Source organism: Lemur catta, chromosome 6, assembly GCF_020740605.2.
Source record: "Lemur catta isolate mLemCat1 chromosome 6, mLemCat1.pri, whole genome shotgun sequence".
Taxonomy (NCBI): domain Eukaryota; kingdom Metazoa; phylum Chordata; class Mammalia; order Primates; family Lemuridae; genus Lemur; species Lemur catta.
Genome location: NC_059133.1, coordinates 23,537,776 through 23,561,841, shown reverse-complemented (window position 1 = coordinate 23,561,841; position 24,066 = coordinate 23,537,776). Strand labels below are relative to the sequence as shown.

At 34.5% G+C, this 24,066-nt stretch overlaps 1 protein-coding gene across 2 annotated transcripts in view; it reads left to right on the top strand.

Annotated features, from left to right (window-relative positions):
- METAP2 (methionyl aminopeptidase 2) overlaps positions 1–21,542 on the top strand; it is a 29,610-nt gene extending 8,068 nt beyond the window's left edge. For both annotated transcript variants that reach the window (XM_045553204.1, XM_045553205.1), the window contains exons 4-11: positions 1,711–1,813; positions 8,907–9,068; positions 9,804–9,985; positions 10,702–10,796; positions 16,719–16,815; positions 19,399–19,502; positions 20,001–20,116; positions 20,852–21,542. In XM_045553204.1, the coding sequence (XP_045409160.1) occupies positions 1,711–1,813; positions 8,907–9,068; positions 9,804–9,985; positions 10,702–10,796; positions 16,719–16,815; positions 19,399–19,502; positions 20,001–20,116; positions 20,852–21,104 (1,112 nt within the window). In that variant the 3' untranslated portion in view covers positions 21,105–21,542. The remainder of the gene's footprint in view (positions 1–1,710; positions 1,814–8,906; positions 9,069–9,803; positions 9,986–10,701; positions 10,797–16,718; positions 16,816–19,398; positions 19,503–20,000; positions 20,117–20,851) is intronic.
- Positions 21,543–24,066: the final 2,524 nt, after the last annotated feature.

The window sequence follows — 24,066 nt, the reverse complement described above, 5'->3', positions numbered from 1 at the left end:
TACAGGCATGAGCCATCACACCTAGCTGACTTTCATTTTTATCTATATTGAGAGAAGTACTTAAAGTATTTTTTAAGGAAGGTATTGCCTCTGTCAGCCATTTTTGCTGTATGTCTCCAGGTGGAGGTGGGATAGCTTTTTTTCTGTTCTTGCATCCATTCTTGCTAGATCTTTCTACCCTCAAGAGAGGATGTCAGCCCTTCCCTTAGCCTATGAAGGCACATGAATCTGTATTTAATGATCACAAGTTACTTGGATTCCAGGAATCTTCCAGAGATTATAATGTCCTAATCCTTCCACTCAGAAATTGTTAAGGGTGTGACTGTGAGAAATGGTATATTACCCGAGAATGACTTAAGAGATACCTATTTCTCTAAGTACTCTGAAATTGCTCCCTTATGGAGACAGACCAGTGGGGAGGAGTGTTACGGGACTGTTCTGTATTTGCCGTTGATAGAATTCTTCCACAGACAGATGTTTGAGTATGATGCCATCAGCCTTTGTGTGTCTCCTCTGAGGATGTTGTTGAATGTACTGTTCGTTACAGAGCACTCTTTAAAGATACTCTTTTTTTCGTGTCAAGAGTAATTGTGCTTTACCTGAGTAATTGGCTGTTTTATATACCTGAGTAGTTGGTCTGTTTTATATCGGAAACATCATGAACTGTGCAAATAACCTGGCTTTTTTTTTTTTTAATGTTGGCTGCTGGAGGGCTTAGAGCCAAATCTATGGTTTTATATTGGCCTTATTTCAGGTTCTATTTTATGTTCATTTTCTTTTAATTTTTGCTTTCTAATTTACTCTGATGTCTCATTTTTGTGTTTTTGATATCCTGCTAGGCTACGTTAAACCACTTCTGGAATAAGGAAAATAATGTCATGGGCAGTTCACTGCCCTCATTTTCCTCATCTATGCAGTGGGAGAATTATAAAGAATAGTTATTATAGATCATTCATAGTTTTATATAATGGCTGGGACATAGTGCATTATAATTTTCAAAGGTTATCCAGGATTTCACCTGATTCTTCATTTTGTAGAAGAGGAGACTGAGGCGTGGCACCATTTAGCCATGTGTCCAAGTCACAGCTAATAAGTGGTAAAGGCTAGACTTCAACTCTGTTGTTCTGACAGCAAATTCTGTGTTTTTTCTCTAATAATATTTTTGAGATCTTTATCAGATTTGTAGATGAGATAAAGCTGGGGTGTGATGAAATATTAATTTGACATAAATTAAGATTTCAGAGGACCAGCATTGATTTTATATGCTCTTAATGTTTATTCCTAATATGCCCTTTAAATAATAGTTTTTCACCTTATTAATACATAATTTATATTTTTATTTTATTGCTGTAGGATTTTCTTATTGTTTGGTTTTTATTTGTAAAAGCCAACCTTTCTGTGCTATTTCACCTCTGATATAGTTAATGAAGATGAAAACATTAGAAGTGTGCTTTTTTGCCAGGGCCTATATTGTTTAAATACATAATGGAGTTCTGAGGAGTTGAAGATTTCTGTTCTCAAGCGGCAGTAAATCAGAGAGGAGGTGGCCGGCATGGTGAAGTGTCTTCTGTTTTTAACTGTAAGGTGACAGCGAGGAGGTTCCTTAAAATCAGGACATGTAATAACAACCATTAGGAGATGAGAAAACTGTAATAACTGCTTGATTTTATTTTTAACTACAGAAGTTAATGTTTTATTTGTATCTCACAGCAAAAGCTCAGACAGACCCTCCCTCAGTTCCAATATGTGACCTGTATCCTAATGGTGTATTTCCCAAAGGACAAGAGTGCGAATACCCACCCACACAAGATGGGTAAGGATCATAAAATAACTTCTAGTTTGACTTTTGACAGTTGTAGCTTAGCAATAAAGCAGATTTAATTTTTCTCAGAACTTTGCTCCACGACTTTAATTAAAGCTTATGAAATTATTGCAAAGAAAATACAGTAGAAGCCCTCTTATCCAAAATGATTGGGACCAGTAGCAGGTTGGTTAATAAAAAGAGTGTGTTACGGTTGGGATCATAAAGAATAAAAATCTTTGTAGGTAAAGGTTAACTTAAACAAATTTGCTTTTAACCTCTCAATATTTGAGCACAGATTTGCATTGGATTTCACCCTCTCCCCCCATAAACTATATTTATAATGCATTATCTACAATTTCCATTTTGGTTTCCTGTGAAGAGGAGCAAGAACTGAGTGATCTAAGAGTTGATGCCTATATTTTTATAGTTCTTACCTACACTTAATTTGACAGGACTGTTTTTTGGTGACATTTCTTTATTGAGACTTTTCAGAGTAGTCAGTTTAGTTTTCATAGAAACAATTCTTTTTGTGTAGAATGTTATTAAATTATGTAATTACAGTAACAAGTACAGAAGGGAACAAATTTACATAATTCTTAAAGGCCTATAAGGATCCATTTCAGCTGGTCAGCAGAAGCTCATAGTGACATTATGCAGACTGATTAAGAGCATGGAAGCTGGGACCAAACTGTCTGCATTTGAATGCCAGTTCTAACACTTAACTAGCTTTGTGACTTGGGCAGGTAATTTATCATGTCTGTGCTTTCATTTCCTCATCTATAAAATGGGCACTCTAGAGGGTTGTTGTGAGGAATAAAAATATATGTAAAGCACTTAGAAGAGTAACAGATGCATAATGAACATTAAGTAAGTTAGCTGCTGTTCAGAATAGTAACCTGTCAGCCACAGATATTCGTAATACCATGGGCATTTGTCAGTAAGTTTTACAGGGAATTAAGAGCATTGATTAATCCAGTTAATTGGTTAAGAAAGCTTCTACTGTAGCATTGTTTTGTGGCCTATAAAGACATTGCTTTTCTTTAAACACAGAAAAAAACTTAATGTTGCTGTATTTTTACCTTCCTAATTCTCAGTTATGAATGTCCTTAGGGAATAAATCTGTACAATTTTGGAATTTTATGGCATGGGCATCTTTTCTTTGAATTTGAGTTCATCAATTGCTATCCCTATCTTAAAGCATCTATTTTTAAAATGTCAAAAATACATATAATTTTACATTAATAAATTCTCATAGTACATATGATGTGATCACATTTATTTTTAAATATAATCTTTTAATTTTTTTTTTTTTTGCTTGTTCCCTCTCTTCTTTACCTTCCTTCCAGACCCATGTTAACCATCTAGCAGGTAGCCTTCCATGTTTTTTCTATGCTCATATATGTGTACATCTGTGTCTGTTTATGTAAGAGGAGTGTTTTGGTCATTGTTTTACAAAAATGGAATCATAGGCATACTTTCTTCTACCTTGCTTTTCTCCTTCAGCACAACCTCTTGGAAGTCCCTACAAGTCAATTAGAGTAGCTCTTATTTTGAGAGGTTTCATAATAATTTATGGTATGAATATACCATACTTTATTCCACTATTTTCTAGTTGATGGGCATTTACTTTGTTTCCAATATTTTTTGCCACTGTAAACCATTCTACAATAAACTTCTCTAGATAGATAGGTAAGTTGGAAGGTAGAGTGTGTATATTTTATTTGTGTATATATATAAAATCTCATGTCCCCATAGTTGTATTACTATGAGATAGTTTTTCAGGAGTCGGGTTACTGAATCAAAAAAGACGTTAGTACTTTACGATTCTTAGACTACTAGTGATTTTGAGCATCTTTTGACTGTTGGCTTTGTTTGTGGTATCTTTTGCTCTTCTGAAAGTTTAAAATTTTGAAATGCATTATAGATTCATAATTTTGTACTTCTGGGTTCCTAGCAGTCACTTAGATTTTCTTGAACTCTTACTTTGCATTTTATTACATCTTTAATTGATCTGGAATTTTTTTGTATAAGGTTAGCACTAATTTTATTTTTCTTTTCAGTGGATAGCCAGTTTATTGTTTATTAAATAATTCCTCTTACTGAATTTAATGACCACTTTTGTCACATGGCATATTCTAATGTATGTAATGGAAACAGTTTCTGGATTATTTATTCTGCTCCACTGATCTGTTTGTCTATTCTTATGCCAATATTTTGATTTGCTATCAGAAACTTTGTAATATGTGCTGATAATTTGAAAATTCTTTCTCTCTTGCTACACACACCCAAACACAATTATTTTTGTACTTAGTTATTTTAAGTCATATACTCTTAAACACACATGCAAAAATGCCCTGTTAGAATTCTCATCAGAATTGCATTATATTTATTTATTAAGTTTCTGAAAGTTGACAATTTTATCACCTTGTCCTATCCAGTGTCATAGTTTGTTTTTTTCACTTACTCAGTTTTTTTCCCCAGGTAGGTGCTATCCCTTTCTTTTTAAATTTATTCTTAAGTGTTTTAGGTTTATGTTAACTGATGTGAATGAAATATTTTTATTCTCATTTCCATTTGTATATGCTTATTGCTAGAGTAAAGCCATTGAGTTACTATAATTGTTAACAGATGGTTAATATTTCTCAAAGTATTAATAGTACTTATATATTACAATATTGTATACTATCCTAGAGAAATACAAAAGTGTAAGATAGTGTGATTATGTTTCCTCTTTAATAAATCTCAGTATTTTTTACATTCCTGTAACCAGTGGTGACTATTTGCAAATAGAATCAGTATCCTTACCGATTGGTAAGCTATTGAGTATAGTTTGTATCTTCATTGTTTTTTTTAAATAAAGTTTTATTGAAAATTGAATAACTCACCTGTATAACTAACCACCAGGTTAAGTTCATTCTTTAATTTAACTTCCTATTTTGAAATAATTCCATACTTACATGTAGGGAGAATGGTACAAAGAACTCCTACATACTTTTCACCCAGATTCCATTTGTTTTGCCACATTTGTTTTATTGTTCTTTATCTCAATGGAATGTGACAGTTATACATATTACATATCATATACAATTAGTAGTCTGTTTTCTTCTTGGAAGATAGATGGCAAAGATGGAAAATGTTACATTGGTAAATCTGTATACATACTATTTATGAACATTTGAAAGCAGCTTGTGCTTTTTTGGCCTGAGTAAAGACATGGTATCCTTTTCAGGGTGTCACATCTGGAGGCATACGATGTCGATTTGTTCTTATTGATGGTCTTAATTTTTATAGCTTGGTTAAGGTATTATCCAGTTTCTCCAGTATTTCATTACTGTTTTTCCTCTTGTAATTAGTAATTTGTGGGAAGTTTCATTGAGACTATCTAGATAACCAGTCATTCTCACATGTAACTTATGATGGTTTGTTGCCTTTTAAAAACAAAATTAACATTCTCTGTGCATTTCCTACATCATTAAAATTTTTTGAAACCAATTTTTAATAGCTATAGTAATGTTTGTTTGCTTTCCAAAACCAGGATTCAGTTGAGGTTCATATATTGCATATAGTTAGAATCCCCACCTTTTTCTCTTTCTCTCCATTGCATGATTTTGAAGAAACCAGGCAATTGTGGAAAGTCTCATGTTCTGGAGATTTCTCTAGTTGTTTTCTTGTAGTGATGGTAAACTTTTTCCTCTATTTCTGTATTTTCTGTAAACTGGAGTTTGGTATTAACAGGGTTAAGCTGGATTTAAATTAAACATTTTTGATGGATACGTAAGTGATTGTGACCTTCATTGCATTAGATGTAATGTTAGGCTGTCTTACTTTTAGTTTTACTGTGTTTGATCTCTTGGTTAATGTGACAGCCAGCTCTTTTTTAAAGATGCTTTTTTCTTTTTGCAGTTTCCAAGTAATCTGTGGGGTACTTTGATATCATTGGAATATCCTTTTCTTAACCACTTTTTACCTAATTATTTTAATATCCGTTGATGATCCTTGCTTTATTTTCATTGAGGACTGCAGAACAGTGGGTTTCTAATTCTATCATTCCTTCTACATTTAGTAATTGATATTATTCTATAAAAGTTTTATCAACTGGGAATCAGCTATAGTTTCTTCTTATAGACAGACTTAGAACATGCTTTATTTTTTACCCTTTAAGTACCAGTTTTCAGAGGAAAGAATTTGTGTCATATGTGCATGTGTTTTAATTATTTTTGCGCAAAAGGCATACATTTTTAAATGGTTTTTATACATATGGCATGTAGTGATTTAAAGGTACAAATATAATTAGCTTTTAAGCTATCCGTGCAATAGATTTAGAAATATTTATGCCTGTTTGGAACAAATTAATAGATATCTTTGTTGTAGTACATATATTTATATATAAATAATATATACTTTATATATTCATTAATATATTATATATTTATACAATATTACATATTGTATAAATATATATTTTTAATTTTATCTATATTTTCCTGCTCTTGTGTATCCACTGGTAAAAATAATAAAATGTGGAAAAGAAATATCAAAGAGGTGGGAGGAATTTACATACATTGTAAACACTTCCTATGAAGATTATCTTTCCAATATTTGTTAGTTTTTTTTACAGACATAATAATATATTTAAAAAGCATTTCTGCCCTGCCTCTGTCAGTTGGATGAATTAATTACCTTTTTGGTTAATTGTTACACATTCACAATGGTAATTATGTTTTTTGTCATCTTAATTTCTATACTTTTGTTAAATAGACTGAACATTGAAAGATCAAATGTAGGAAAATAGTATTCTTTGTTCTTCTTTTGAGCCTGGAATTATAATTACAGACCCTGACAGTAGGTTTCTCAAGTATTATTAATAACTTTCCATTTGAACTCAAGATTTTCAGCAAAAGAGTTTCTTTAATCCCATTTCTGATTGCTAGTTCTTTACTGCTGATGGCAGATGATTCCATATTCTCTTGGAGAATATACTGCTTCTAAGAGTCAGCCACTCAACCTTCAGAAGTACAAGATATTTGAGACCTATTGATTTCAGTATTAGGGATCTTTATCATACCATATTCTAATTGTAAAGTGTAGTAAAATGGCATTTGAAATTGAATTACACTCAACATTGTAATCTTTAAGAAGCGGATTTGAAGACTCTGACAGTTGAATGGGGGAAGGGCAGGAATAAGAATTTATAATGACCAGTTCCACTTTTAGATGCATGATACCCGCCAGTTCTCTGTGAACATGTTATCACTCTAGAGTATATATTTGGTAATGGTTTTACTTTTTCACAAAACCTTTGGCTTTTGAGGCAGGTGGTACTTCAACTTTTACTACTGGGTGCAGCTATAGTATATGTGCTAGAATTATGGCCCATGTTAAGGATAAAGAATTAAACATGTTGTTTAAAAATTGATCTTGGGATGTAACTAGTACCCTTATGTCTGAAAATGAACATTTGGATTCTTAGTTCCCAGGAAAGATTTTTGGATTAGTGGGAGAGAAAGGATTGAGTTTACTGCTGGAGGTCAGGTCAGGGGATTGTGGTACCCTTATAATTTAGCTTATCTGTCCCAGCATGGAGCCAGCAACTGTCAGTTGATTGTAATTGAAAAAGTTGAACTACTTCTTGAGAATATAGTCTTTAAAGAATCTTATCCTATTATTACTTTCTAGTCTGAGGATCTTATATGTAGATAATAGAGTGTTTCTTTGAATACCTTGATGAGAAGTTGCCTGAGTTTTTACTATTCCTGTAAGTAATCTATACACATTTAAATACTTAGGGAGTTTAAAACTAACTTTAAATTGATGATACTGTAATATTTGGTTATATGATAACATTAGTAGGTAGACCTAAAATACATTTCCAAAAGAAAACATGCCAAAGAAATCTCTGTGATGCTTAAGTATACTACCCCTATGCCATAGAGTCACATTGGACAGTTCCTTTGGGCCTTTGTATCAAATGAGAGGTGCTAGATGTTGGCATACAAGTAGCAGCTGCAACAGGAAGTAATCATAGTGAAAACTGAATAGTGACACACAGAAAAACTCAGAAAGCATTTTGGGCATTAACTTAAGGAGCCTGTAGTTTACAGCACAGTTAGGTAAACTTTTTCTGTAATGGACCATACAGTAAATGTTTTAGGCCTTGAGTGTTACTCAGCTCTGCCCCTGTAGCATGAAGGTAGCTGTAGAGACTACATAAATGAATGAGCACAGCTGTACTGCAATAAAACTTTTTTACAAAACAGGCACCAGACTGGATTTGTCTGCAGGCTATAGTTTGGTGTCCACTGGCTTAGAGGCAAAAATAGAGTAATTATTTGAAGGCATCACTTTTATACTTAAGTGTAATTTATACCACAGTGATCACTGAGTTGTGAATTATATATTCATTATTGTTTAAGAATGTGTGAAAGTTGTACATTTTTAAAAGATTTTTATTCTAAAACAGTTAATGTTTCTGAAAACATACTGCTTAAAGTATTTGGATCTCATTCCCAGATACTGAATAAAAATTTCTGTCTGATAATTTCAAAACCTGAGCCATATCTTTCAAGGAAGATTACCTCTACATTCAATTTGAAAGATCATGCACAAGCACATATTATATGTTTTAAGGAAATATATGCAGATTTCCAGGTCAGGTCTTTGAATTAGTATTGTATTTACCCTGTTGGCAAAGTTTTAAATATAAATTGTTGTGCTGTTTTGATGACTCTTCAGTATATATTACCTCAAGTGAAAGGATGACATTTTTTCCACCTGCTTAGTTTCTAGGACTCTTCCGATTCTTTCCTTTCTTATCATTTTGTGTTGGCAGTGTATTAGTTCCTTTGACTGTGAATGAAATCTCACTTAGGATTTTTCCCCCTTAGTGTTACAAAATGTTTACCTTGATTTGGGTTAATTGCAAGTGTATGACTTTATTTCAGAAACCTTGTTGACATGAACTGAATTTGTAATGTATTTTTATCTAAAATGTATTACTTAACATATTATAGTGTCTTATATTAGTATATTATCTCCTTTGGCTTTTATGCTTGTTCTTCTGTTTTTTAAATGACTAATACTTAATGCTCTGCCTAATCTAAAGGCGAACAGCTGCTTGGAGAACTACAAGTGAAGAAAAGAAAGCATTAGATCAGGCTAGTGAAGAGATTTGGAATGATTTTCGAGAAGCTGCGGAAGCACATCGACAAGTTAGAAAATATGTTATGAGCTGGATCAAGCCTGGGATGACAATGATAGAAATCTGGTAAAAGGAATATGTTTTTGTAAGAGCATGATAAAAATTTTTTTTACAAATACTAACTCTCCAGTTGTAATGTTTGGCTTTCATTACCACTTTACTAAACCTTTATTTTAAGTAAAGGTTGTAGAAATATCTTCTAAGTTATTATAGTGTCATTGTAAGGAGAAAACTAAGAGGAGCACATATTTGTACCCCAACCACCCTATTTTGTGCACATGTACACTCATAAGTGCACATGCACTTAATACTCATTGTTATTTTTTACCTGGAAATCTGTTATTTTGCCATCTAACAATTCATAGTAAGAAATAAAAATTCTTAGAGATAAAACATAATGAAGTGAAGAAGCCAATAAAAGTAATTATTTCTGTAATTTTTCCTTTTGAGAAATGATTAGTATGAAAGACAACTTAATTTTCTGATTCAGACAATTGTAAAAATATGCAACATGAATAAAATCAGCATTTAAATTGGTCTAAGTCAGACTCCTAGTAAGCTAAGTTAAAAGTGGATTGTGTTTTCTCCAGGTTTCTAGTGGAATCCATGTCTTTTAGAGATGAGCTATTTTCATAGCATCAGAGAAATGTTATTTATGTACATTCAGAAAGTTAGTGCTCAGATCATTCCCAGAAAATAATTTAAGGATTTTAGCAAACTTTCTGGACTTGATGACCTGACCTATAAGGTATATAAGGGTAAGAGCGTAAAAGCAAACAAATTCTTTCTTTTTTATTTTAGTGAAAAGTTGGAAGACTGTTCGCGCAAGTTGATAAAAGAGAATGGATTAAATGCAGGCCTGGCATTTCCTACTGGATGTTCTCTCAATAATTGTGCTGCCCATTATACTCCCAATGCTGGTGACACAACAGTATTACAATATGATGACATCTGTAAGATAGATTTTGGAACACATATAAGCGGTGAGTTCTTGGAAAAAATTCCTACCACCCCCCCAGTGCCCCCCAAAACGCTTACTTTTTATCTGTTAGGTGTAGCTATAAATACTGAACTCCCAAATTTTGTTCTTGCCTCCTTACTTTTTTAGTAGAGCCGTCTTGAGACTGATTTTAAGATTTACTTTAAAGCATCCTAGGAAGTGGAATAAAATGAAAACTGTTGGGTAATTGAGGTTTATTACTTTTGTCTCAAGGCATGAAAAATATAATCCTACATTTCTTCATTTGGGTCATTGTTTCATACATCATTTATTTGAATAATAAATATAACATTTATGTAGAACTTTTAAGTTTATCAACCTTTTCATACATGTTTGCTTTTCTAATTTCTACCCCAAACCCTGTCAGGTAAATACTTTGTTATCTTACTTAATAGGTGAGAAAGCTAGCTTAGATAACTACTTAGATGAAGTTTTGCAAAATTGAAGAAGTAGCACTATATATTTAGGGCCCTTTGGGTCCTGTACATTTTATCTCTCCTACATTTATATGTTTGTATAACTTTCTGGGTGAACACTGAATTGGTCTTGGAGTGATATGAAAATCCTTTGTATACTTTTTACTTTTTTGGGGCTCATTATTCTATTTTCCTGTTAAGTAGCAAGGTTAATAGAGTAAATGCTATGAAGTAGGTAAATTGGCCGGCTGATGAGTAAACTTAAAAGAATTTTCTCTTTCAGGTAGGATTATTGACTGTGCTTTTACTGTCACTTTTAATCCCAAATATGATACATTATTAAAAGCTGTAAAAGATGCTACTAATACTGGAATAAAGGTATGTGAATTGTAAGCGCCCTTTCACTTAACATATTTTGAGCACTTTTTAGCATGTTTAAGGTCTTCGGGTAATTAAGTTGAATAAAACTGGTCCATTGCCCTGAGGGTCTTTATAAAAATTTTTTTTATTAAGGTAAAATATACATACATAGCTTAGCATCTTTAGCATTTTTAAGTGTACAGATCAGTGGTAATAAGCCCTTGGAGTATTAAGTGAGTAATTGTAACATAGTGCACAAAGACTATTTTTCCCCCCAGTCTTGCTGAAATCAGGAAGTGTGAGTCCTATATCTTTGTTCATTTTTTTTAAGATTGTCTTGACTATCCAGGATGTCTTGGGATTCCATATGAATTTAGGACAGGTTTTTCTATTTCTGCAAAAAAATGACAGTGGGACTTCGGTAGGGATTGCATCGAATCTGTGGATGATTTCAGGTAGTATTGGCATCTTAATAATAGTTTTTCAGTCCATGAACATGGGATGTTTCCATTTGTTTATGTCTTTAATTTCTTTGAGCAATCTTTTTTTTTTTTTGAGACAGAGTCTCTCTCTGTCACCCGGGCTAGAATGCCATGGCATCAGCTTAGCTCATAGCAACCTCAGACTCCTGGGCTCAAGTGATCCTCCTGTTTCAGCCTCCCAAGTACCTGGGACTACAGGCATGCACCACCACACCTGGCTGATTTTTCTATTTTTAGTAGAGATGGGGGTCTCACTCCTGCTCAGGCTGGTCTCAAACTCCCGAGCTCAAGGATTGTCCCGCCTCGGCCTCCCAGAGTGCTAGGATTACAGGCATGAGCCATGGCGCCTGGCCTGAACAATCTTTTTGTAGTTTTCATTGTACAAGTCTTTTACCTCATTGGTTAATTCATAAGTATTTTATTCTTTTTGGAGGTATTGTAAATGGAGTTGTTTTTGTGATTTCCTTTTCAGATTGTTCATTGTTAATATATAGAAATGCAACTTATTTTTGTGTGTTGACCTTGTATCCTGTACTTTGTTGCATTCATTTATTCTAAGACTTTTTTTTGTGGCATCTTTAGAGTGTTCTACATGTAAGATCACATCATCTGTGAACAAAGATAATTTTACTTCTTCCATTTCAATTTGGATGCTTTTTGTTTTTCTTGCCTAATTGTTTTGTGTTATGTTGAGTGAAAATGGTGAAAGTGGACATCCTTCCTTTTCTGTTCCTGATCTTAGAGGATAAAGCTTTCAGTCTTTCACCGTTGAGTATGATCTTCACTACAGATTTTTCATAGGTGGCTTTTATTGAGGTAGTTTCCTTCTCTTCTTAGTTTGTTGAGTCTTTTTTCATCATGGAAGGGTATTGAAGTTTGTCAGATGCTTTTTTTGAACCAAGTGAGATGATTATGTGGGTTTTCCCCCCTTCATTCTGTTAATGTGTACTATTGATCGATTTTGTATGTTGAACCATCCTTGCATTCCAGAAATAAGTCCCACTAAGTCAATATCCTATTGAATTAGGTTTGCACCAGTGTTCATAAGGAATATTCGTTTGTAGTTTTCTTGTAGTGTCTTTGTCTGGTTTTGGTATCAGGGTAATGTTGGTCTCATAAAATGAGTTAGGAAGTATTCTCGTTTTTGATTTTTTTGCAGAAGTTTGAGAGGATTGGTATTAGTTCTTTAAATGTTTTGGTAGAATTAACTAGTGAAGCCATCCAGGTCCAGGGCTTAACATTTGTCAGATTTTTGATTAGTGATTCAGTCTCCTTACTACTTCTAGGTCTGTTCAGAGTTTCTGTTTCTTTGTGGTTTAGTCTTGGTAGATTTTTTGTGTCTTTGAATTTTTCCATTTTATCTATGTTATCCAATTGTTGCCATACAGTTAGTTGTTCATAGTTCTGTCTTAGAATCTTTTTTTTTTCTAGAGAATCAGCAGTAAAGTCTTCAATTTCATTTCTGACTTTAGTAATTTTAGTTTTATCTTTTTTTTCTTAGTCTATCTAGCTAAAGCTTTATTGATTTTTGTTGATGTTTTTAAAGAGCCAACTTTTGGTTTCATTGATTTTTCTCAGTTTTTCTATTGTCTGTCTCTGCTCTCATTGTTATTTACTTCCTTCTGCTAGCTTTGGGTTTAGTTTATTCTTCTTTTTCTGGTTCCTTAAGTTGTAACATTAGGTTGTTGATTTGACATCTGTTTTGTTTTTTAATGTAAGCACTTATAGCAATAAATTTCCCTCTTAGCAGTGTTTTCACCGTGTCCCTTAATTTTTGGTATACTGTGTTTTCCTTTTCTGCTTTCCCTTGTGATTTCTTCTTTGATGCATTGATTGTTTAAGAGTGTTGTTTAATTTTGACAATTGTGTGAACTTTCCAGTTTTACATGTGTTACTGATTTCTAACACCACCCCCCATTGTGGTTGAACATACTTTGTATGATATATGTGTTTTAAAATCTATTGAGACTTAATTTGTGGCCTAACAGATAATCTATCCTGGAAAATGTCCCATGTGCAAGAAAAATGTATATGCTGTGTTGTTTGGTAGAGTGTTCTATATATGTCTGTTAGATCTAGTTGATTTATTCTGTTAAGTCCTCTATTTCCTTACTGTACCTTCTGTCTGGTGGCTCTATCCATTATTTAGAATGTGGTTTTGAAGTCTGCAACTATTACTGTAAAACTGTTTCTTCTTCAGTTCTGTCAGTTTTTGCTTCATAGATTTTGATGGTCTGTTTTTATGTATATAAATGCTTATGATTGTTGTATCTTCTTGCTGTGTTGAAGAACCTTTTATCAATAATATATCTTTTCCTTCTTTGTCTTCTGTAGCCTTTTTTGATTTGAAGTTTATTTTGTCTGATATTAACCACCCCTGCTCTCTTTGTTACTATTTGCTTGAAATATCTTTTTCCATCCATTCACTTTCAACTTGTTTGTGTCTATGGATCTAAGGTGAATCTTTTGTAGACAGCATAGAGTTAGATCATGGGTTTTTATCCATTCTGCTAATTTATTAGATTGGAGAGTTTAGTCCATTTACGTTTAAAGTAATTGCTGAAAAGGAAGGACTCTGTCATTTTGCTATTTGTTTTCTACATACCTTACGGTTTTTTGTCTCTTGTTTCTTACATTATTAAAGTTGATTTTTTTATAGTGAAGTGTTTAGTTCCTTTCTACAACCAAAAACTCTGCTCCTTTAGAGCTCCATCCCCACCCCTTTCAGTTGTTGATGTCAGAAAATTACATCCTTACATGTTGTGTACCCAAAGACATAAACTAATAATTCTTTTAAATGTATTAATCCCTTAAATTATATAGAAAACAATGTGGAGTTAAAAACCAAAGTTATCAATAACACCAGCTTTTACTAAAAGTAAGTTATGTGGAAAACATAGTGGAATTACAAACTGTGGTTATAATAATACTAGTTGCTATAATTGCCCATTAATTTTCCTTTATTGAGATCTTCATTTCACGTGACTTCAAGTTACTATCTAATGTCCTTTCATTTCACCTTGTAGAACTCCCTTGAGCATTTCTTACAGGGCATTTCTAGTAGTAATGAACTCTCTCCCAAGTTTTTGTTTATCTGAGAATATCTTAATTTCTCCCTTGCTTTTGAAGGACAGTTGTCCCAAATATAGGATTCTCAGGTGATAACTTTTTTCCTTTTAGTTAGCACTTTCTATGTATCACCCTTTTGCCTTCTGGTCTCCAACGTTTCTGATGAGAAATCTGCTTATAATGTAGTTGAGGATCCCTTATATGTGATGAGTTACTTCTCTTGTTGCTTTCAAGATTCTCTTTTAGAAAGTTTAATTATAATGTGTCTTGGTGTGGGTTTCATTGAGTTCATCTTACTTGGAGTTCTTTGAACTTCTTAGACATTTATATTCATAATTTTCATCAGATTTGTGAAGTTTCAGCCATTATTTCTTAAAATATTCTATTTCTTTTTCTCTCTTCTTCTGAGACTTCCATAATGTATATATTGGTTCACTTGATACATAGGTTCCTGAGGGTCTTTTCACTTTTCTTCAGTCTTTTTTTTTTTTTTTTGTTCTTCAAACTTGATAATTTCACTTGTCCTATTTTTGTTGGTTTTTTTCTTCTGTCTGCTCAAATGTCTTTGAATTCCTCTAGTGATTTTTTTTTTATTTCAGTTATTATACTTTTAAGCTCCAGAATTTTAGTTTCTTTTAGGTTTTCTAGCTCTTGATATTTTCATTTTGCTTATACTTTTTTTTTTTTTTTAACTTCTTTCTTTAATTCTTTAAGCTTCTATAGAAGAGTTGTTTGTCTAGATCTGCCATTGGGTCTTTTTCATGGAGTTTCTGTTGATTTTTTTTTTTTTTTCCGTTTGAAGGGGTCTTCTTTCCTATTTCTTTGCATTCCTTGTGATTTTTTGTTGACTACTACATGTTTGAGTGTAATATGGTAACTCTGGAAATCACGTTCTCCCTCTTCACCAGGATTTGCTGGCAGGTTTTTAGTTTAGTTTTGTTTTTTTTTTATTCTAGGCTGTCTCTGTGCCTGTAAGAATCCACCTGAGGTGTCAACTTAAGGTGTTCTCAGGTCTTGCCTGAGCCTGCATCTTTCCCTGGGCATGTGTGCTCACTTTCTTTTTTTTTTTTGGAGACAGAGTCTCACTTTGTTGCCCAGGCTAGAGTGAGTGCCATGGTGTCAGCCTAGCTCACAGCAACCTCAAACTCCTGGGCTCAAGCGATCCTCCTGCCTCAGCCTCCCGAGTAGCTGGGACTACAGGCATGCACCACCATGCCTGGTTAATTTTTTCTATATATATTTTTAGTTGTCCATATAATTTCTTTCTATTTTTAGTAGAGACGGGATCTCACTCTTGCTCAGGCCGGTCTCTAACTCTTGACCTCGAGCAATCCACCAGCCTCGGCCTCCCAGAGTGCTAGGATTATAGGTGTGAGCCACCGCGCCCGGCCTGTGCTCACTTTTGAATTTCTCTCATGTATGCAGTTGTTTTTGAATGTCCTAGTCTTCAATATCTGGCTCCCAAAAGGGGAATAAGAAAAAAATGAAGCAAAGGAGGGAGAGGTGCTGGCCTTTTAAATTTCCTTGAAGTCACTTTAGCCAGAGAGGTAGTTGAGTGGCAGGGGTTTGCAGCTATAAAGCGAGATGCAACAACAGTGGCTATCCACCTCTTTGTCTGTACCTCTGTGATTATGAGCAGCAACCAGGCCAGCGCAGTGGCTCACACCTGTAATCGTAGCACTCTGAGAGGCTGAGGCAGGAGGATTGCTTGAGCTCAGGAGTTCGAGACCAGCCTGAGCAAGAGTGAGACCCTGTCCCCGTCTCTACTAAAAAATAGAAAAAATTAGCCGGGCTTGGTGGTACATGCCTGTAGTCCCAGCTACTCTGGAGGCTAGGCAGGAGGATCGCTTGAGCCCAGGAGTTTGAGGTTGCTGTGAGCTAGGCTGACGCCATGGCATTCCAGCATGGGCAACAGAGTGAGACTGTCTCAAAAAAAAAAAAAAAAAAGCAGCAGCAACCAAGGATCAGAGCATAGATCCCTCATACAAAGGTCTGTTTTCCTTACCCCCCAGGCTATGTGCAGGTTGCTCCAGGAACATGTGCCAGCCATAGAGCTTATAGTATGGGATGTAGTAGCGCTGCTACTATGCTAAGAGCTAATGTTGAGGGAAATTAACTGCACTTGACCATCTGATCCTGCCCCTGTAAGTTGCAAGCCCAAAGTAGACTCCAGATGCCCATGTAGTTACCTGAGACAGATTCTGCCAGTACAGTTGTCAAGGTGGGGAGACAGATTCCTGGTGTTTACTATTCCACCATCTTCCCAGAATCCTCCCTAAAGTCTGTTATATAGGAAGTTATGTTCAAAGTAGTTTTTCTGATTCCCTTATTTTAAAATATTAAGAAGTTAAGTTGGTTTGAATAACAAAGTATACAATATTTTTTTTAGTGTGCTGGAATTGATGTTCGTCTGTGTGATGTTGGTGAGGCCATCCAAGAAGTTATGGAATCCTATGAAGTTGAAATAGATGGGAAGACATATCAAGGTATATTCTTTAAATATACCGTATTTTGAAATTAAGTTTATAAACTACTATTGAGTGCTTTCTTTGGATCAGCTACTTCATCTTTATGTCTTGGGAATATAAAGAAAACAGGGGAAATGACCTGCTCAGAGCGTGGTAGTACTATGATTGCTAACTGAGAATTATTGCCAAACTATTCTGTTAGCTGATAAGACACCTGAGGAATTATCCTAAGGTAGGCAAAATGTGGACTAGGTTTTCTGTGACTAGTCAAATCAAAGCTCAGAGAGAAGCCAGGGGCCCTTTTCATTGGTGATTTCCTCCCTCCCACTTTTCTTTTTTTTTTCTTGAGTCACATTCAGAATTTGGAGGTCAGTTGATTCCTTGTGTGTCCCTTCAATTCTCAAATCCGTTTGCCTCTTAATCTTTCATAGCCCCTGCCTTAGGTATATATTCCCAGTCACTTGTGCCTTCATTCATCTCTATCTGTCCAGCCCTCCTCCAATTCCCAGGTCTGTCTGTTCATCCCCCAGCCACCATCCTCCTTTATCTATGCTTATTACCTTTTGTATCCCTGCGCTAATAACTTTCTTACAGAATATTTCCTTTAATTGAATCCTGCCTTCCTTTTTTTTTTTTTTTCTCTAGAGATGGGATCTTGCTCTGTTGCCCAGGCTGGATTGCAGTGGCACTGTCATAGCTCACTGTACCCTTGAACTCCTGGGCTGAAGTTACATTCCTGCCTCAGCCTCCCAAGTAGCTGGGATTATAGGTGTGTGCCACCATGCCTGGCTTTTTTTTTTTTTTTTTAAAGATGAAGTCTTGCTATGTTGCTCAGGCTGGTCTGAAACTCCTAGCCTCAAGTGATCCTCTTGCCTCAGCCTCAAAGCACTGGGATTACAGGCATGAGCCACTGTGTCTGGCCTGTCTCTCCTTTATAGACCTTTGAGTGGAAACTCTTCTCTGCCTTCCTTGCCCTTTAGTCAATAAATTCACACCATTTGGCATTCTTTGCATTCCACACTGCCAGTTATAGACCATTGTGTTTCTGCCAAGTGCAGAAGTGGTTTTTCCTCTGAGACAGGACAGTGTGTGCCTCTCCTTGTGCTCTCATTTGTGAGGTTCATTCGCCTCCCTGATTTTGACATCTGGCACTATTCCAACTTCTGCTGGCATTCTGGATGGCTTCAGTGTCTATATGGGCAATTCAGTTAACACCTAGGCATCACCAGTCCTAACCCTAACCCTAACCCTGACCAACTTGTTGACTTTCACCTCCTTAACAGTCTTTCATGTCCAGATACTGAAACTTACCACCAATCTTACACTCTTAAACAAGAGCTAGTCTTTTTCTTTCCAGCTCTTTCATTTACTTTATTTCTAACATATGTGCTTTTTATATCAAGATATCCTTTTTATTTCCCCAGAGTGTCACTCTCATGTTTCATTTCATTTCTTCCTGCCTAGTACCTATGTCAACAACTTTAATTCTTTTTCATTTGTACCTTAGATCCATTAATGCTTTGATTTTTAGATTTTCTTCGGCATATCTTTAATACTGTGAATGTCAGTGCAAAGCAAAATACTCTATGGTGCTGTGTATAATGAAGAAAACATACTTTGGGGTCAGGCAGGTCTAACTTTGAATTTAGATAAATCCTATAACTTCTGAGCACCCAAAATTCTTAAACTGTAAAGGGATTAAAGATATTTGATTTGCTTGTTTTTCAGAAATGTAAATTATATGACAGTGCTTGAAATTTATTAAGTATTCAACAACTATTTGTCACTCCTTCCCTTCCTGCTCCAGCTCTGGGATTGGTGCCACAAATACAGTGCTTATTCAAGTTCCTCTCAAATCTTTTTTTCCCTTTCAGGAAATTACTTCCTTGATAAGAAAGATAGCCAAATAGGCCTAACATCTCTTAACTTTTGCCATGTTGCATAAAGAAAACTCTACCTTCTATCCTTATTAATTTATGTTGGGTTTTTTTTTTGCATTTTCTTTTTTTCTACTTGCTCAGACTCATTGGCATATCTGTTTTTTGAGGAAGAATTCTTCTATTCATTGTTAATGCTCCCACCTCCTTTGGGATATCAATGTTGATTTGGCTGGTGGAGTCAGTTTGCCAGGTCTTCGAGAAACAGTAATGTGGTCTGAATCTTAATTTAGCTTATCAAGTATTGCAAGTATGAAAGTATTTGCATTTGCTTTTCTTTATGTCTTTACTATCTAATTATGCAACCCTAAACAATTTACATTTAATTTTGAAGTATATGGAATTGAACAGTATTTATATAATTGGGCCTTCTTCTCATTTTTTATTAACAATACCTCCTTAGCCAACCCCCATTTGTGCCCTAACCCTTTATTTTTTCTTCCATCTCCCCTTATCCCTTCCAGTATTTAACCAACACTGCAATAAACTACTTGTTATATTTTGCTAAGTTTCACTTTATATTTAATTACCTCAATTTAAGGTTATTTAGTAGAGTGATACCTTGTTTTTAAATAAATGGTTGAACTCTGTACCAAAAGGCCAAGAGATGCTTTGTGCTTTTAGATATCCTGAATAACTTTTATTTCTCTATTTATTATGACAGTGAAACCAATCCGTAATCTAAATGGACATTCAATTGGGCAATATAGAATACATGCTGGGAAAACAGTGCCCATTGTGAAAGGAGGAGAGGCAACAAGAATGGAGGTATGTGTGTCATCAACACATCTGTGAAAAACATTGTGATTTTATTTTCCCCTAAACAACAGCTAGTGATAGTTCAGTGTATAGTATGTTGACCAAAATTAGCTTGCCATTCATACTAACCCTGATAGGAATTGGGCCATTTGTGTAAATGGTGTCTGGTCAGACCAGAGCGAAATCAGCTGTGGAAGTTGCAACTGAGAAAGTATTGTTTATTCAACATTTAATGAATATTTATTGAGCATTTTCTAGGTGCCACTATCTTTAGTAGGCAGTGGAGGTATAGTAGTGAACAAAACAAAATACCCTGCTCATGTAAAGCCTGTATTCTGATAGGAGGTGGCAGGAAACCCAAAAAATGCCAAGCAGGAAGAGGCGGGATAAGGACTGCCAGGGGCAATTTCATGTTGCTGCTTCTATCAGCCAAGGAAGTCAAGAGATGGTGATTGTGACTAGTTCTGAATTTTTCTTCTCTTCCCTTGACCTTTATGTATTTTTAAGGAAGGAGAAGTCTATGCAATTGAAACCTTTGGTAGTACAGGAAAAGGTGTTGTTCATGATGATATGGAATGTTCACATTACATGAAAAATTTTGATGTTGGACATGTGCCAATAAGGTGAGAGACTCTTTATTTTATTTTTTTGCCTAGCCATTTAGGGAGCTAGCATGTTATTTTTACTCTTGATTTTCATATGACTAAGGAGCATCTCTTCCCATTTGACAGTATTTTGAAAAATGTGACATACATACAAAGTGAGATATATACATAAATGTATAGATCTGTATAGCCCAACAGTAAGTTCTGTGGGTTTCTATAATATGGCAAAAAAAATTGGCATGTTAAAATTTTAATTGAGATGAAAATAATATATATAGGTAAGTATTCTCTTTAAATCAGTTTCATAATATAATAACATCAGAGATTATTATTTTGCTAGCATTCTTAGTTGTTGGTCTTAATGTTTTCTCACTGGTAAATTTCATATTTTAATTTAAATTGAATTTTTTACTTTTGGAGAAGACGATTGAAGCCTGGATTTATGCCTCCTTTTATGTTCAGGTCTTTCTTTGAGCTTGAGGCACACCAAAGGAAATTCCCATGATGCCACTCTGTGGATGAATGTGACCTGGGAATTAAACACACACGTGCTTAGATACATAAACACTATAAGATGGCCTCCAGCTGGTTTCTTAGCTGCCATCTATGATTAGGTATTGGCTATTATACATTCTGGCTTTTGATTGTTGAAAGAATAACAACAAAAGTTTTTGAACTTTAGTTACTAAGAGATAGCTATGGTTTGGGTTGGTAACTCTTGCCGACTATTAATCTTGGATTTTTTCCTTTTAGGCTTCCAAGAACAAAACACTTGCTAAATGTTATCAATGAAAACTTTGGCACCCTTGCCTTCTGTCGCAGATGGTTGGATCGCTTGGGAGAAAGTAAATATTTGATGGCTCTGAAGAATCTGTGTGACTTGGGCATTGTAGATCCATATCCACCATTATGTGACATTAAAGGATCATACACAGCACAGTTTGAACATACTATACTGTTGCGTCCAACATGTAAAGAAGTTGTCAGCAGAGGAGATGACTATTAAACTTAGTCCAAAGCCACCTCAACATCTTTATTTTCTAAGCTTTGTTGGAATACATTATACCAGAATTAATTTGCAACATGTTTTCTGTTTTAACAGTGGACCTATGTAATACTTTTTATCCATGTTAAAAAAGAGGAATTTGATCAAAAACAAACCATCTAATGTAATTAACCAAGGAAAAAGCTTTCAGGACTTTTCAAATGTTAACTGTTTTACCCCTTCTTGTCTAGGAAATGCTATAAAGCTCAAATTAGTTAGGAAAGACTTAAACATTTTCTTTTGAACCCTTAAGAGATGCTTTTTGGATATTTATATTGCCATATTCTTACTTGAATGCTTTGAATGACTACATCCAATTCTGCGCCCATACCCTCTGGTATTGCTTTTTAACCTTCCTGGAATCCATTTTCTAAAAAATAAAGACATTTTCAGATCTGAGAGCTACATTTCAATGTCTGTGGTTATAATTCTGGACAGGAAATAGCTTAAATTTAATGTAGGGAAATGTGGAGCCTTTTTTCTGGATTGTAGACCTCTACACTGAGACTTTCTTCCAGCATAGTGGCTCAAACAAGATCTACACATCCATAAAGTGGGACAATCCCCTTTTCTTCATAAATATATAGCTTTAGAAATATTTTGCCATTTTTTATAGGACCATACTAGTCATTCTTTCATTTTTTTCCCCCCCTGACATTTGGAAAGATGTACTAATTGAAACATGACTTAGTAGGAACATTGTGCTAACTCAAAACTTTGATTTAGTAAAAATCTCAACATTTAGATCCTTTGTCCAATGGTAGTATTTATTGGGAAATGTATTCAGCTTGCTCAAAAAACCAAAAGGGCATTAGAGTCACAAAAGCAAAGAAAAACAGGAAAACTTCCTATGTTTGGATCTTGTCCTAATTAGAAAGGTTAAACTGAAATTATAAGGCTTTTTCATTCATGAGCCAAATGCTGTAATACCCTGCCCCTTGACTGGTTTGGATTATTAACACTACTAGTGGTATTTCAGGAAGTGAGGTTACAGTTACTCTCCTTACAGCAGCAAAATGTATTAAGTTGAATGTAAGGATGTATAATATTAACTTGTTTGAACTTAGCCCCACTACTAATTCCTTAAGGAACTGCTTGAATGTTTATATGTATATGATTTGGTGGCAATGTTCCGACATAATTTCAAAATTGTTTATGTACTAAAGTCAAGCCTTAATTTGTATATGCTTTAGCACAATAAGATTTTATTGCCTCTGGGATGCTGTTTAGTTTGTATTTTAACTTTTTTCTCATACAAAGGGAAACCTATGACTTCTGTACCTAATCATTTGTTACTAAAAAGCTACTCTTTCAGCATTAGAGATATGAATGTTACACTGGCAAAATCAATCTAGCTTTTTGCTGTGTGAGCTATGTTTATCATGGTGCTAATGTTCAATAGCCACCTTTGAATAATTTTTCCATTTTCTGCGATGTTGTGCTAGCAGCAGAGCTCACCAGTTCATGCTTGGACATATATATGGTCAGGGCTTGTACCCTCCAGCTAACTCCTTGGGGGTTTTGAGTCTATACCTTTTGTGTGTGTTTGGTAGGAAGTATAAAGCAAGTGTTGTGATTTCTAAACCCAGGAATTTTAGAATTGACCTCATGAGTGAAGAATTTTGGAGCTTTATAAGATCTTGGTTGGTAGTGATCTCAAATTATGAGCTCCAAGCTTCCTTCTCAGGTCACAGGTGGAGCAATGGCATCACTGTATGTCCCTGGAATGGCTGGAAGGGATATGATCTTATAAATAGGAAAGCTGTTACTTAAGAAAAGAAACTGTATTGTTTGCCTACTAGCCCTGTATCTCTTGAAATTGTTACATTTACAATGATGTACCTTATTGGTAACAAATTAGTTTGATGTTTAACAATAGTGCCTTTAGTAAATTCTTTTACAACCAAAATACGTTGTTTTTTTGTTAGATCAACTAAGCAGAATGTAGAAGTCCAAGTTGAGATTTAAGGTATGTAGTAAGCAATCTAAGTTTGTTTATTGTTTAAGGTTTTAGTTTGTTGTTGGTATTTTAAGACTTTAAGAGCAGTTTTAGGTTTACAGCAAAGTTTAGTGTAAAGTGACTACATATTTTACAAATTCCCCCCCAAACCTCCCCCCTATGGGTGTTAGTTTTAAGGGATTAAAAAGTAAAGGGCTAAGTCATTATTTCTTGTATATTTTTACACTGAAGTACGTACAAGCAACTATACCATTACAAACAACGTAGTTTGAGTTTTTTTTAAATCCCATTAAAATTAGGTGCTAAATGTATGTCTCAAAAATAGTCTTTGAAATTAGAAAAAACTAGACTCAGGTATCTTAAGCACATCAATCTTTAATGAGGTATAAGTATGTAACAGTTGAGGTAACAACTTGCATAGGTGTTTAGTAAATGAACAATTTTAAATCTAGCCATTTAATACTCCAGATGTGTATTTGACACAAATGATTTGTCTGTTCAGTGATAGAGTCTCATTGCACTTCACTACTGGCTGACCCAGATGACTTATTTTGAAATTTAAGAAACATTTGCTAGTAGATGTCCCTTTCCAGGTTATACTTATAGATGATCACTAGTGGCAAACAGCATTCTATAGGATATTATCTTTCATTAAGATTTCAACTGGCAAATAAACCCACTTAAGAGAAAATTAATAAATGATCTCCAGTGGTTAACACTGAGCTTAAGATCTTATATAGCTGTTCTACAGAGGTTAGTGGATTCTACCTTTTCTAAATGAGATTAAGTTAGCAGCAGTATGACTTTAAAGAGATCTTACTAGATTATTAGAAGAGCAAAAAGGGTCGTACTATTTTTAGATGCAAGTTTAGATAATTTTAAATTTTTTAAAAAAACTGGTTGGGTCCAGTGTTTATCTAAGAGGCTTCTGCCTAGTAGTCACATAATTCTAGCAAAAGTATG